At 33.0% G+C, this 16,682-nt stretch overlaps 1 protein-coding gene across 1 annotated transcript in view; it reads left to right on the top strand.

Annotated features, from left to right (window-relative positions):
* The first annotated feature begins 92 nt into the window (after positions 1 to 92).
* LOC106793682 (doublesex- and mab-3-related transcription factor A2) overlaps positions 93 to 16,682 on the top strand; it is a 40,555-nt gene continuing 23,965 nt past the window's right edge. Inside the window, exons 1-2 of the mRNA XM_014760823.1 lie at positions 93 to 590; positions 9,411 to 9,750. Coding sequence (XP_014616309.1) covers positions 312 to 590; positions 9,411 to 9,750 — 619 coding nt within the window. The 5' untranslated portion in view covers positions 93 to 311. The remainder of the gene's footprint in view (positions 591 to 9,410; positions 9,751 to 16,682) is intronic.

Genomic DNA, 16,682 nt, shown 5'->3' with positions numbered 1-16,682 from the left:
ATATATATATATATATATATATGTATATACCATATCTAATATATATTTATATATGTATATAAATAAATATATATACATCTGTCATCGTTTTTATTTGTATATTCGTGTGGTCAAACGAAGTGTCGCGTTTCCGTCGGGTGAACTTTGATCGCTCATGGATAACAGGAAAATACAGTGAAAAAGAAAAAAGAAAGAGAGAGAGAAAGAGAGATTGAAGATCTAGGATTTCGTTGTTCAATGCTTACCGAAGACACGAGAATTAAGGAGGAATATTTTGATTAAGAAGAATATAAAGAGAAGAGTTCGGAAGGATGTCGTTGCCGCGAGGTGTCGGACTCGGCGTCGATGTCGGTCAATTGATGCAACATCAGCAACAACAACATCATCAACAACAGCATCACGTATTACCGGCAGCTTTTTTTCTACGGGCCAGTGCCGAAAGATATCAGAGGACACCGAAATGTGCTAGATGTCGTAATCACGGAGTCGTTTCCGCCCTTAAGGGACACAAGCGTTATTGCCGATGGAGGGACTGCGTGTGTGCGAAATGTACCCTTATCGCTGAGAGACAACGCGTCATGGCAGCTCAGGTGAGAAATAATGTTTATGTTATTTATTTTATTTAATTTTATTTTATTTTATTTTATTTTCTCCTTCTCTCTAACAAATTAGAATCCGATTTTCAACGTTTCAACGTTTAACTTATTTTAAGATAAGATTAGATCATTCTGCAAACGTATTTTATTCGGGACGATTATGAGTGAGAATGTTTTTTTAAACTAAGTTTCAAATTGACGTGTGTTGTAAAGTATTGAACGGTTTTTGTTTCTTATTAAAATGAGAAGATTTTTCATCCTTAGCTTTGCTTATTTCTCTTTTTTTTCTTGTATTTTTTTATAATAATATTTAATAGCGTAATTTCTTCCTTCTTCCTCGTATTTTGCGTTTATAATATATTCGGATAACAAATAAAAACGATTTGTCTTAAATTCGTGTAAGTTCTGTAAATGAATGAAATAAAAAAGCTCATGAAAACGTCTGGAAGATGTTACCGTGGCAAAAAAATTCCTTACTTTTCGCGATATAGATACGCGAATGCTCGAGGGTGGTAATAGCAGCACTTGGAGGGTAGCCAAGTTGTTCTTTTTTTCTTTTTATCATAGTATACAAAGTCAATGAATCAAATGTAACTGATCTTACAAACTTTCCCACCTCCCCCCCACCCCAAGATAAAACTTCCGAGAACTGATTATTCTTTTATATATAAAATCCCGTAGAACATCTCGTTAAAAAAGTTTTGCCTTATTTTATTTTCATCTTATTGGTCTCTCAAGAAAATGAAAAGAATAATTTAAAATTACGTATTTTTAACTATCCTAATAGATAAGATATTCGATCTATTTTATTTGCAAATATAATATTAAAAAATCGAGATAAATCGAATTTATTTGTAATTTTCAAAAGTGACATATTTTGGTATCACGAAAAATAACAACACCGTATCATCTTCCTTTCGTTACAAAATTTTAATAAGAGTAATCAAGGAAGAGAAGGACAGAGTATGAAAAAAGAAAAAAAAGCAAACAAAAAACAAGAAAAGTTTGTTACGTAACGAAGCGTGTATCGTAGGGCTTCGCATTTTATTTTGCCTGATCTTTTGTTTACGTCTTGCTTTCTCTCTCTCTCTCTCTCTCTCTCTCTCTCTCTCTCTACATTTGCAAAGTAATTAATAAAACAGCGTTCGGTGTTACTGCACCGTCGAGCGTGCATTTTCCACTTCTCTGCCGTGCATAAAGACTCTACCGGGCTCTCCCTTGGCCCTTACGTAGTCAACCGAGTATGAAATATCGGCATACCATAATGTAAGCTTTGCATCGGATACCCTTTTTAAATTTCCTACAAGGTAGTAGGTGTACGTACGTAAGGGTGATTTCACGAATTTTCAGGTGGCCCATTGCGTACTCTTGGAAGACGTTTTGTTTCAATTATATTTTTGTTCTGTCATAGTCAAATGTATTAAGTACCATTTTTATATATTAATCCTTTCATCTAATTCTATCTTTTTTTATTTCATCTTGATATTAATAGATTACAAAATGTCAGCATGAATACATCTTTTTTGTAACATACATGTAGATATATATTTTACACATATAATAATATTCTAGCGTATCATTCGTACAATTGTTAAAGTCTATTGAAAATTGTATAGATCCTGCATTTCATTCTGGTATTGTGATGAAAAAGGAAAAAAAAATATATCAAATATTTAGAAGGATCCGTCCCACCATTGTATTCTTGAATTATTTGACACTCTATATAACTTCTTAGCATTATTCAAACGTTACAAAGATGATCATGGGGTGAACGGTGGGTAAAATTTCCAGCAAAGTTTGGCACACCGCCTCGCGTAACGTTACAGGATCGTAATACTATACGTCCTTGAAAGAAAGAGAGAAAGAGAGAAAGATAGAAAGATAGAAAGAGAGAAAGATAGAAAGATAGAAAGAGAGAAAGATAAAGAGAGAGAAAAAGAGAGAGAGAGAGAGTAGAGAGAGAGTAGAGAGTTCCCTCGTGCAACGTTTATTGACCTACTTGTGACACCGTATACTTACATTTGGTGATAGGCTTATTCTCAGCAGCCGTGATCCGTTTCATTCGAAACCTTAATATCCTTTCCTCGCAACTCTTCATTGTATCTGTTTCACCCTCACCTAGGACCAATAAGACCTATAGCTTTAGGATCGGATGTAATTTGCTCTGGTGAGATTTGATGTAGGGTACAACAAAGGAAAATAAAAAGAAAAATATGAAATTAAATTATGATATTTCTTTTTTATGTAGTGAAACAGCTGGTACCAAATAACTAATCATTTTTATATAACTTGTGTGTGTGTGTTTTAATAATATAATTTGGACAAAATGATCTTCAAATTTTGGTTTCTTATGCAACATTGTGATATTGTTAACAGGACGATGAATCTTTAATTAATATAGTATTTGTGTACAAAAAATCGTATATCGTTTCTTTAATTTGTATTAGAATAATATGAAATTATTGCAATAACAGATTTTTCCTCGAAATAAATTGGAAAAAAAAAAACAGGTTCAGTTATAATCGATGGTAGAAACAAGAATACTTCAGTAGCTTAGAAACATCTTCAGCTAGATGTTAACCGTATTTATTTGTTTGATATGTTAGTGATCATAAAAGCAAATCTTTTTTATATTTTTTTTTAAATTTTATTCACAGAATATATTATGTCACTCATAAGAATTCACATTTACATAGTCGCTTTTGACAATCGTCGTATATTATTTATATTCATATTTCTATTCTTTCATTCTATATTTCTTTTTCTTATATTCATCTCGACGCGTACCGTTCTCATATTTTGATGTACGATATATATCGAGCTTGTAAGGACCTAGTTTCGGTTTGTAATAGATATATGACCCCTGTCTTTTCTTTTTTTCTCTTTTTCCCTACTATGGTTCGTGTAACCCTTCGCTCTCTTTCTCTCCCTCTTATTTAACGCATGTGTGCACTTTGTCTATGGGGGTTAAACGGTACGTATACATTACGTTTTGCTTTAAGTTACTTAAATGATTTCCGCGAGTGTATATAGTAGGAGTTTATATATATATATACAAATTGTCCGTTTAAATTGATATAATCGAAGAATCGTATTATACAAATATATCTCGAGATTGTGATTATTAATAATTTTTTAGATTTAATAATTTATTCCATATTGTCAAACTATTCGCAAATACGTATATAAATATTATCGTTTGATATTTATCTAACGTCATAATTGTCAGACTAGTATTACAGTTTATTTCAACGAATGTTCCATACATAACATCTTTTATTCTGTTGAAAATTCTACTTTAGAATCCGATCGAAGAATCCACCCTCTATCACGTTTCAAACGTTATTACACTGTAGTCCAAATAGTTGTCAAACGAATACGATAAACATCTTCTCTCACCGTTTTCTCTCATCGGACTTATTTTCTATAAGAAATCTTTGGAAATTCACACCAATGACAATGAAGAAAAGGAAGTGATTCTAGAGTATCGTGGGATGAATGATATATCCATCCAAAAGATAGTTTCACTTTTCGATCTTTTGACAAAAAGAAAAAAGATAAAAAAGATTAGGAGCATACAATGTCAAACATATAACCATTGACAATGCAACTTTAGAATTATTATCTTTATTTTTTATTTGAACGAGTAAAATTAGAATGACGTCTTAAAAAAATAAGTGAATAATTTAAATTAACATCAAACGTATTATGACCGGTCAAATGACGTGAGTCAAAAATTCTTATTGCACAAATGGTATATTTTTTGCTATACATAAATCGTAAAATATATGACTTTGTGAAGATGGATTATTTGATCTATTATGATAGAAATAAGTATACATAAAGCTCACTAAATTTAGTGTTAATATATTGCTCAATATTATCTAGAAGTAGATATACATATCTACAATCTATTACGACTCTGGATCTTTGTATTTCGTATTGTAAATTTGTTAAAAAAACAATGTAGAACCTACGTTAAAAATCCAATAAAAATGTGTTAATTACATTTTAATGAATCGTACATACGTAAATTACGCGAATATTAGACAATATAAATACAGGTTTATCGTGAGACCTAGTTAAAGGAAAATAAAATGAAAGTAAACGAGAAAGAGTGACATAGAGAGAGAAAGAAAAGATTAAAAAAAGAAAAAGAAAAAAAAGAAAAAAGGAAAGAACCTGAAAGAAATAAAGAGAGACGACGGGGGGTGGTGGTGGTGGTGGGGTAGTTATTGCGTGTGGATTTTTTATTTTTGGAGTAATATCAGGAATACGCGTCGACGACGTTTCAGAACGAACGAACGGTCGTTTCATGCACCGTTACCGATGCCATCGATCGGCGTCACCCGATGCTCGATACTCGAAGAATAATTGCGCCATCGACTACGTCGGCGATGCGCAAAGTGGTAGGCGCGTCGACAGGGGGTAGGTTCAAAAGGGGGGTGAAACGTTTCATGGGTAGGCGTGAATCTTCGTTTCCTCGGAACCAGTAGTAGAGAGTGCCTCACGTTCTAAGACGTGATTCTCTCTCTCTCTCTTTTTTTACTACCATTTCACCATCTCATTTCTCTCTCTCTTTCTTTCTTACTCTCACATTCTCTCTCACTTATTCTCTTTCTCTCTTTCTTCTTCTAACTCTTCTCCCGGTCGCGTATCAAAGTGAACATTCCTCTTCTATTGCGGTCTGGTCCATGCCACATTGCTGCATCCAACACTTCTTTTTCTTCTATTTTTTTTTTTTTCTCTTTTTACTTATTTTTCTTCTATACACAAAAGTTTCATCGACTAGAATCAAATTGGACATTGGTTGTTTTTTATTTTTATTTTTATTTCTTGTGGGGTGGGTATAAATCTATAAATGGATTGTATGCATTTTAAATAACACATTTGTACGCCGTTTGGTATTTTTTAATTTGTTAAGATTGTTATTGATATATAGATATTGAGATAATGGATATACGTGTTGATAATTATGACAGTTAATTAAATGAAACAATTGTAAACGTTAGAGCCTTATGATTTATATCTTAATCTAATGAACAATTGTTATTTCAAATAAGAATCATGAGGATCAGTTTCTTTTCTTTTTTTCTTTTCATTTGTCTATATTAATAATTTTCTATTTATACTATATTTCATATATTTGCACTAATGTTATCAGTTTTATTGATACGAAATTTATAAAACTTTTTAGAAAAGAATTAACACGAGTCAAAAATAATAGTATAAAATGTTTACACGTGTTTCGTATAATATTGAATAGAATAATTATTTCGTATTATTATTGGTAATCATTCATTTACATATAATATTTAAATCAAAATCCTATAAAACATATTCTTATAATTTCAAAATAGTTAATCTTCGTCGCAATTTACATTGCATCGCAATATACGAAAGAAACGTTTTCTTTTGTTTTTTTTTTTAATGAAATAGCACGAAAAATGAAGAATATCCAATTACTGTCCGTGACCCCGTCCGACGGCATGCACTTGGCCGCATAACTCGAAAAATTTAGACAAAATGCATTTATTCGAAACTATTCGTTCGATTGTTAAAACGACCCATTTTAATTCGTCATACTTATCGATTATCGTCTTTTAAAATCATTCTCCTATTTCTTTCTAACATTATCCTTATCGATCATGTTTCTCTTAAAACCCATTACCCATTCCTTGCAATCACACAACCACCCGATCGAGATTCATCTTCAAAGGAAAAAATAATCATTAACGAGAAAAATGGCAAGAGAGAAAGAGAGAGAGAGAGAGAGAGAGTGGGCGGGGGGTGGTATAGGAAAAAAATATAAGAGAGGAAAAAAAAAGAAAGAAAAGAAAAATGGCCTCGCTCCGTTTTCGCAAAAATCGTCGAGTTGATCGAGAAAATGCTAAAAATTTCAATTCCACTGGATTCAATTGGCAAATGTGTACAGTTTGTATGCGTACGCGATGCATCTGTCGTGCATGTGTGTATGTGTGTGTGTATGTGCGAGAAAGAGAGAAAGAGTAAATTGCATTTCTATCGACTTTCATTTTTCTGGCCGACGGTGCGCGTCCGCGCAAATTTTCTCTCTCTCACACACTCTCACACTCACTCACTCTCTCGCGCGCGCACCAATTTGCCGGCATTTTCAGCCAATGGATGAAAATAAAAACTCGTTGCCGCGAAAGTGGGCGGCCAACGCGATGAATGATCCACTTTTAATCGTTGCTTCCGCGCGGGCGTTCTTTTTTTTTCTCTTCTTTTTTTTCCTTTTTTTTATTTTTTCGTTTCTCGTTTTTGTTTTCGTGTGCGTGTTTTCTCTCTCTCTCTCTCTCTCTCTCTCTCTCTCGTTTTTTCTCGCTGTTAAAACCCAACCTAGGGTGCAGTAGCGCGTTCCTTTCAAAAGCAACCGTGGTCTGTTCAATTTGTACGGAGTTTCCAAATCGTTTTGCTATTCCGTTTCGAGCTTTAATGCGTCGCTCATTGGCGTATGTAAAATATATACACATATATATATATATCTGTCGATCGTTCAATAGGTGAAATTTATCAGGCCTAAGTATAAACTTTTTTCAAATCGTTGGTATTTAACGAAAAACACCCCTCCACCCATCCCCCGTGGCGCCATGGTTAAATCGTAAATCGAATACAAAAGCGATCATTCATCGGTGTTGCTCTAAAAAATGTGTCTGGTATATATATATATATGTATACGTATATAGGTATATACGTATGAATAAGGAACATATGTCTTTTTTCTTTCTTTTTTCTTTCATCCTTTCTTTTTCCCTTTTTAATTTTTTCTTTTCTTTCTTTTTTTTTAGGGGGATAGTAATATATATATATATATATATATATATATATACGTCGAATTTAAAACTTTTAAACGCAGGCAATCGTAGAAACGCAATAGTCCCAGCAAGCGGGCCAGTCACCCCAGTTTCGACTCTTCTAACAATGTTCTCCTCGCCCTCTGACCATCCCTTTCTCTCTCTCTCTCTCTTTTCCGTCGTTTCTCCTCTTATGTTTCTTCAGCTCGTTTCCTGGTTTCCATTGTTCTCGAGCATTTTAATACAAAAGAGAAAAGAAGGTTTGAACGTCTTTAGACGCGAAAATTGCTCGAAACCCAGGAGTGGTGCGGTAAACCAGCCAGCTTTTGATTTCGTTTAGATCGTAGTTGAATGGCAAGAGGAATGGTAAGAGTCATCGATCTTTACTACTTTAAAGATCATCGGAGTTTTGTTCTTGACGTGTCATGGGTATCGCGTTTTCTATTGTATTAAATGTTCTTTTTATTGAAAAGTTTCTTCGCGTCACGCCATTTTGGATAACACCACTTTTATTTTTTTGTTTGTTCCATTATAGAATAAATGATTTATTCAAGATTTTTGTTTACTTTAACGGTTATAACGTTTTCAATGGAATATTATCTTCATTTATTTTCATTTCAATTGCCATTGTAATTGGTTTTACACAGGAGATAGAAATTAATATTGCGAATTCGGTACACCATTTTATTTTCCATCGAAAGGTTATATTAGCAATATTATTAAAATCTTTGTAAAATGTATAAAATATATTATAAACTTTTGTCGTTTCGAAATATTTCACATTTAAATATAAATATCTTAAAAATAAATTACATTTTTTTTAGTTAAAAACTAACTGAACATAATTTGTCTTGCAATCATTCCTCTCTCCGATCATCTATAGTAATAATTATTTGATAAAAAATATAAAAACCAAAATTAGAATCCTCAATTACCAAAATAACTTATTAAGATTACGTCAATAAATAATCGGATAAGATATTAATATCGAATTAATAACGTGACACGGTTAGGTCGTGATCGAATAAAGAGAGAAAATGAAGTGGATAATGAAATAAGTTAGCAAATAGGGAACGTTTTACAAGAGATTTAAGTGTAGTATCTCTTGATAGTACTTTCACCAATATGATGGGATTATTTTCGAGGGAGTTGCCCTAGCAAAAGAGATAAATAAAAAGAAAGAAAAGAAAAGAAAAAGTGAGAGAGAAAGAGATCGTCCTTGAAACGTGCAGCATTCCAGCATACCAAACTACCTTTCGAAGATGAGGTATCTCTACTCGGTACAATTAACACCAGTGTGGGTGCATGTATCTATTCTTTGAAAAGGGCTCGGAATATTGCCGGAAGGGTCGTACAACACCACCACCACCACTACTACCACCGACTAGGAGACGTGATCCTCCCTTGACAGAAACTTTGCGGCCTCCCATGAAAAAGCCCCCAATTCATCTTTGCACACGAGGCACGTCCTCGTTTATTGACTTCTAAATTGCTTGCCTATTCCTTCCTTCTTCTTCTTTCTAAGACACGATTGTAACCATATCGATATATAACTTTCTATAGATGATTCCTCGTAAAAATTTAATATCTAATTGAAAATTCATAAGAAATCATTTATCATTGTATCTTTCACTACTTTTTTTATATATGTACTTTTTATGATTTTGTAAATGTAATGTTTATTAAAATATTTGTCTATATTATATAACAAATATATTTTGATTGAAAATATTTTCAAATACGTGATTGATTTTTTATTACAAAATTAAATATCGTTTGAAATATTAATAACAAAATAATGAATAGGCAAATCTGATATTATATATTCTAAACATTAATACAGTATATCAAAACTTACATAATTTTCTTATCACTGAAAAAAATCATTCGAATGAAGATTACTTTTCGAATCAAACAAATGCAACTAATTGTAAGAAATTTCATTATTAACGTATAAATAAATAATAGATTTAATTGTTAATGAATGAATTGTTCCCAGGTCGCGTTAAGAAGACAACAGGCTCAAGAAGAGAGCGAAGCACGTGAACTTGGATTACAATTACAATACAATACCGGTAGTTGCACTGGTACACCGGTATTGTCAGGATCAGCCACAGCAACGACACCAACCGATAGTCCATCACCACATCCGGTTCACGTAACGAATCCGACGGGCTTGGCTATTCCAGCAGCGGCCGCGGCTGCTGCTGCAGCTGCAGCAGCAGCACACATTCAAACGCAATTGACACAACCTGAATGTGGTATGATACAACGAAAAAGATCGATTCAAGACGATTACAGACAACCTAAGCAAGAAAAACCCGACATGATCGTTGGCGGTGAGTACCAATTTCCATTTGATCTTTGTAATCCTTTCAATCATTTTTTTTTCTTTTTTTCCTTCTACATATAGGTGGACAAAATATATTTGCGTGTTTTATTATTTAATATTATTTAAAGTTGTTTCATCTCAAACAGTACATATTTACGATTTTTATTCATTTTTTCCAAAATCGAACAATTCATTCGGTTTCTTATTTTTATTTTTTAAATACAATTTCAACATAGAAACGTTTCGATCGTTCCGACAATACTATTTTATGTCTTCTTTTCGAATATTCGATATTAAACGTATAGAATTAATAAGCTCGTGTAATCTTTGGTCTATTCTATATTGTATAAATAATAATGTGCAATGGAGAATATTATTTTGGTCTCTATTCTGTTAGAATTAGAAGCAATTACTGTGGAACTTGCATAATCGTAAGAGTCTACGAACTCTCGTATCGTAGCAGCCATGTAAATTTGCTGTAGGTTAGCTGCGCCTGAACGGAGTACCAATTGTGAGTCATTACACATAAGTGTACCCGGCGGGTCTCGCGCACAACTTAGGGGTAGGGGCTTACATAGATCGTTTTCCCGGACTTTTTTTTTTTTTTTGAAATAAAAAGAACGACTACGACGACGAGACTCGTGGCATCGACTTTCAAAGATTCTCGTCGAATGGGAACTCTTAAATTGACGGAATATTTTGTATGACGACCAACGAACGACCCTGGAGGACATGCTTTTCTTTTTTTTTTTAATTCATCATTTATAACGAACCATTTTAATTTAGATCGTTTTATTATTTAATCGATATATCGATGTTCTCTTCTTAATATTGAATATTTCTATTTAGAGTATCTACAACATTCAAGTACATACTTCAGGGGGTTTAGAATTTGAATCGTTATCCGAAAGTATATATGTATATTGATTGAATTAAAAATTGAAAACATAAATATATCGATTACTTTTTAATGTGTCTAAATAACAATTTAAATCATTTTTTAAGAGTTTCAATGTCTTTCAATCCAAATCCGATTTTCCAAAACGAAAATAGTAAAAACCAATAATGGAATAACCATTATATTCCAAACTTAATATATATTACAATCATATTTACGTATACACATCTTAAAAATGTCCAAATTCATTATTTTCAATTATACCATTAAAAAATGTCATATATTTGTTAACGAAAGTGACGAGGAAAAGTAAGAATAACAATATACGTATACGTATGAAAGGGGGGGAATATATATATTTTCTCTCTCGTTTTCTTAGTTGTCACACTAAGGTGCGTAGGCTCGCGTGTGCGCACTCGAGGAAGGGTGAGAATGAGCCAGGTTGGAAGGAATTCGATAAAGGAGCGGAGAGGTAGAGGTTTATTGCAAGAAAGAAAGAGAAAGAGAGAGAGAGAAAAAAAGAAAGAAAGAAATAGAAAGAAAGAGAGAGAGAGAGAGAGAGAAAGAAGAGAAAGAATTAAACGCCGTCACTAACGAGTGCGACTTTTGCTTTGAGTGGTATAATAAGAGGCCACGAGTTTGGCCATTATTTACTTAACATTATGGCCCTAGCCACTTGGTCTACTTATGCATATATACGCACGTTCCTAATGGGGCACTTATATTCCGAGACTAAAGCGTGCGAGCCTTAAAACGCATGCGTATACTTGCACGGTCGCGTGCCAGGATTTGGTTGCTGCTGCTGTTGCTGCTGCTGCTTTCGTTTCAATCTGTTCCAAATCTCAACGCTTGCTCGCTGCTCTTATAGCCGTTCTCCTTTACATTAATAACTTAATTGCTTGACGTTCTCAACGATTAATACTACTTATTCTGGTAACTGGTACTTATATTGGTAGTAGTAATAGTAGTTGTAGTAGTAGTAATAGTAGTAGTAGTAGTAGTACTACTACCAAGTAGTTTTATGCCAACGAAAATAAGACACTTCTAAGTATGCTGATCTTTTCTTCAGCTTTCCAGTCTCAAGGTCACGAGTTTTACAAATTTATCTTACGGAGATCAATTGTTATAGGTTGATTCTGATAGTTGTGTATATTCTATTGGTTGTCAGTATAAGAATATTTGTTTAGTTTATTGTACTTGATTTTAATATGGATAATCTTAGTTGTATTGTATGTTTTTTTATAATTTTTGTTTTGTATTAGGAAAGTTATTTATTTCTCTTTTTCTGTCTCTCTTATTACAATTCTGAAATATTTGTGCTGGTGGTTCTTAAAGTATGCGTCTAGACGACCAACGAGCTCATCTATTTCAGTAATTATTGGAATTAGTTGAATTTCTTTAATTAAATTCTTTATGTATCTGCAATGGATTTTTGATTTATTTTTATTTAAATCTTGGCTATTTTCCTAAAGTGTAATTGTTCGAATTTGACACACATAGGTTATCTTGACAAAATTCTGGATTCAAAAGTTTGGGAATTATTGATGTATGGTATTTTAAATTCAACCTAAATAAAAAAGATATAAAGAATAATTATTCATAGAGAGAAAAAAATAAATAATTAATAAATATTTTATAATCGTAATAAATAAAATATTGATTATTTCGAATATTCTTATAAATACTTTCCTACTAATAGTCAACATATGTAAGAATTAAAATGTTATATCATACTTTGTAAAATATTTCGCGCGAGTTATATTTTTAAATTATTTATAATAATTCGCGAAACATCCTTTTATGATTAATTTCATTTCTATTTTTAATAATCGAATATTTACGAATGTCGTCATCATCATCATCATCATTTTGTTCGTAACCTTTGTGTGATGAAAAAGAAAAGAATGACAGTTTTCTTTCTTTGGGCAAACCGAAATATATATATATATATACCTAAGACACTTGTCTGAATTTCATTCTATTCGGTATAAACACAAGGACATCTTTATTAACGGCACGCAGTAGTGTGTTCCAAAAGAATACGTCAGCGTCGTTTCACTATAGCCCACTTCCTTTATTCGGTTTCCCCTTTAACCCTCCTTTCAATTCACATTCGCTCGTTGGCATCGCGCGCGCGCAAATTCAATTTATTTCTCTTTTTTTATTTTTTTTTATTTCTCTTTCTTTCTTTCTTTCTTTCTTTCCCTTTTTCTTTTTTTTTTCTTCTACTTCTTCTTCTTCTTTTTTTCTTGCTCACCGGTCCTTCTTCCTTCACGAAACTTCGACAAAATTGTCCGTTAATGCTAAACTGTTTTTCTTTTCTTTTTCTTTTTTCATCGGATACCTGAATTGTATATTTTTCTCTTTCTTTTTTTTTATTTAATGAATTTGTTAAAAGAAAATTTTTTCAATACCTCGTTCGAACCATGGATTTCCATATTTATTGTTCCTTTTTTTTCTATTTTTTTGTTTTTGCTTTTCATTTTGAAAGAAACACTCGAAAAACTCGGCAACCCCTTCTCGTTTCGCTATCAATCGATACTACCACGTGAAAAGTCTATTAGCATGTAAATCTGAAGTGTCCCCTAGAGAATTCACGTTGGGGTAACGTGTTAATAATTAGTTACTTATATATATATATATATATATATATAATAATAATAAACCGCAATTTCTATTTGCAAACTTTCGAAGGAAGAATCTTTAAGAAAGATTCATGTTTAATTCATAAATAATGAAATTCGTCTTTAATATAAAATAGAAAAATTTATAAAAAAAAATTGTAACTCTGCCTACAAAAAAAAAAATATAGCTAACCGATATACAAACTTTTGTGAGAAAAATAAACCTTTATCTCATTTATCGAAATATAAACAATTTTACTCTGAGTGAGATATTTAACGATTAATCTTACAATTAGAATTATAAAGAAAGGAAAAAAATCGATCGTCATTTTAAAGTAAAACGCGTTTATCAAAGGTGTTAACATTAATTAGGAATAAAAAATATTGGATGGCGATAAGAATCTTGATGCCTTTCTTCGGTAGATATAAAATAAGGAAAAAGAAAATGAAATAATGATCGAGAGAGAAAAAGATGGTTCCTTTAATTGGAAGTTGTTTGCTATTGAATCGCGTAACGGTATTTTCATCTACGAAGGGGAAACCAATCTGTACAAATTCACCGTCCAGTTTCTGTATTTTCTGTGAGGAAGGAAGCCGTACGATTTGCCCCCGCGAAGATGGCAGGACGCGTGCCGTTTAAATCCACTACCCTACCTACTACCCCTCGTGGGCAACGCGCTTCAATTACTTTCTCAGGGTGGTGTACATTTGATTCGAATTAAACGAATGCCAGTTAATGCGACTTTTTGTACGGTCACGGTTAAAAATGGAGGGGGTGAGATTGGTCTCAGGGGTAGATATTGATGCAAATGATAGGAACGTAATAATTGATTGATTGGCACACACAAATTTTGTATAAATTAATGTTTAATATTTATTCGACTTATTATAAAAATAATTTGTCAAAATATTATTTCGTTTAGTGTCAATTTGTTTCGTTTTATTTTTATTTATAATACATCGTTTTATTGCATTATATTATTTTTAATGTGGATAATAATTTAATCGATCGTATTTTAATATTTGATTTTTTTGTTTTATATATTTGTATTTAGACAAAAATTATATAAAAATTGTAGTATCCTTTTCTTGAGACATATTTGTATAGAAAATTAGCTAGAAAATATTCTTGGAATAATAATAGTTAATTGAACCGAGATAAATGAACGATATTACAAATGTTTGCAAAAATTGTATTCTTTTGTTTTTTTTTTTATTTAATTTGATCAATTTGCAGAAATAGTATTATGTTAATTAGGAATAAATGCGTGTAATTGAGACGAATATCTTGGTAAAAATATCGTATTCCGTAAGAACAAAAAAAAGAAAAAGAAAAAGAGAAAGAGAATAAGTCCTCAGAAAGAAAATGTTCGGTCATAATTTTCTTTGTCACTGTGGACCTCTTTCTTGTACACTCCACAATCACCCGGAGTGCGATTACCATCGGATATCTTTTTTTCTTCTTTCACCTTCTTTCACCATTCGTTCTCCGTTCCATTCTCATTTTGGCATTGTGAGACGTGTGCCGCTAAGAATGAGAAGAGGATAACAAACGAAAAAAAGTGGATATGCAAATTCCCAACATATTTAATCTGATATCTGTTTTGAAGATATTTATTTTCTATCCGGTATATCGATCTAAAATAAAATTCAAATCTAATTAAAAATAAACTTAATCGATTTATTATTACTTGCGTAAAAGCAACAAAAAATCATCTAATGCGAGCAAAAAATTAAAGTAAATTTCAACCGAATGAAAACAAAATCGAAAAAAAGATCGAATTATTTTAAAACTAAGAAATATAATAAATCTGTAATAATAAATATAGTTCAATTTATCGCGAACAAAACATAAAAAATAAACTTCGTATCGAATAACATGCATGTTACGGAAATCATAAGACATTCGTTAAATACCTCAAATTAATGGTTTTAAGATATGAACAATTAATTCATTTGACAAAAACGATACAACTAAATTGTATTATTCATAAATAAGTTTCAATAATTGTAATTAAATAATGATACACCCACAAAGGGTATACAAAAAATTCGTTTAACCAATCCGTGATTCTCACGATTACTTGATCGAAGAACTCAATGAAAAGTACTATCACGAATATCTCTATCGTTCTTTGAAACTTTATCTCGCGGCACGTTTTAACGAAGAAAGAAACGGGGTGGTAGCGAGGAAGGAAGGAAGGAAGAATTTGTCGAGGGGTGAGGGAGGGTAAGAATGAAAAGTAGAAGTAGAAGGAAGAGTAAAAGGGGGATAGAAGAAAGAAAGAAAGAAAGAAAGAAAAGGAAGAAGAGTAGAACTGTAGCGGGGTGGGGGAGGGGTTAAGGGAGGGTGGTGAAGGTGAAGAGAAAAGACTCTGACAACGGCAGATTCTTTCGCGGCCCTCGGTGGTTTCCGTTAGCCTTGCTTTCGCAATATCGCGTTTTAAAAGGTACGAACACTTTCTCAGGGCTCTTCTCAAGAGCGTAGGAGGAGATCGCGTGGTACTTCTGTCCCCCTCCCCCTCTCCCACCCTCTCCTCCTCCTCCTCCTCCTTTTGCTTCTTCTTCTTCTTCTTCTTCTTCTTCTTCTTCCTCGTATCTCCTTTCTTTTCCCTTTGCTTATTCTCCGACTGTTGATGGTGGTAGTGGTGGTAGTGGGGTGGTGGATGATAGGGTGAGTTGAGGAAAGGAAAGGAAAGGAAAGGAAAGGAAAAGGAAAAGGAAAGGAAGAGTAGACTACGCGCGATATATATCGCATTTCAATTTATATAAGGGCACGCAGACGCTTAAAGCTTGCGAACGAAGTACACACATATACACGTACATGTATATATATACATTACTTATAAAGACGTATACACGTTTCTACACTAGGACGAGACGGCGCGTAAGATGTCTTTCACTCGATCTCCGAAACAGAATGCTTACAGTAAAGTACGAGCCGAACCAAGACTTCAGTCGAGAAGTTCAGCAGTAATTGAATTTCTCGGGCCAGTGCCTTCGACCGCGGGGGATGCCGGGGCTTGGTTGATTCGTTGCTTGGCTGGCTGGTTAGCTGGTTGGCTGCTTGCTTCTCTCTCTCTCTTTCTCTCTTTCTCTTTCTCTCTTGATCTCTGACCTACGAAGAAGAGAAATCGAGAGAGTTAGAGAGAGAGAGAGAGAGAGAGAGAGAGAGAGAGAGAGAGAGAGAAAGAGAAACGAGCTTTTCGAAGTACTTGTATTGTGTGTACTCTCCTGTAGGTATCTATAGGAGAGAAACTCGGTGATTCTCCATTCTACTAGGACCGCTACGGAAATCGAGCTCTTACGGTTTTGCACAAGGGGGTACTGCCGTTTCTGGAGACACTTCTAAATGTTCATAATAAGTTTAACTGGCGAAAACACGATCGTATGTATGTAATAACAAGTTTGGGTATT

Source organism: Polistes canadensis, unplaced genomic scaffold (genome assembly GCF_001313835.1).
Source record: "Polistes canadensis isolate GaletaPanama2010 unplaced genomic scaffold, ASM131383v1 scaffold_17, whole genome shotgun sequence".
Classification (NCBI taxonomy): domain Eukaryota; kingdom Metazoa; phylum Arthropoda; class Insecta; order Hymenoptera; family Vespidae; genus Polistes; species Polistes canadensis.
This window is presented reverse-complemented; position numbering and strand designations above follow the sequence as displayed.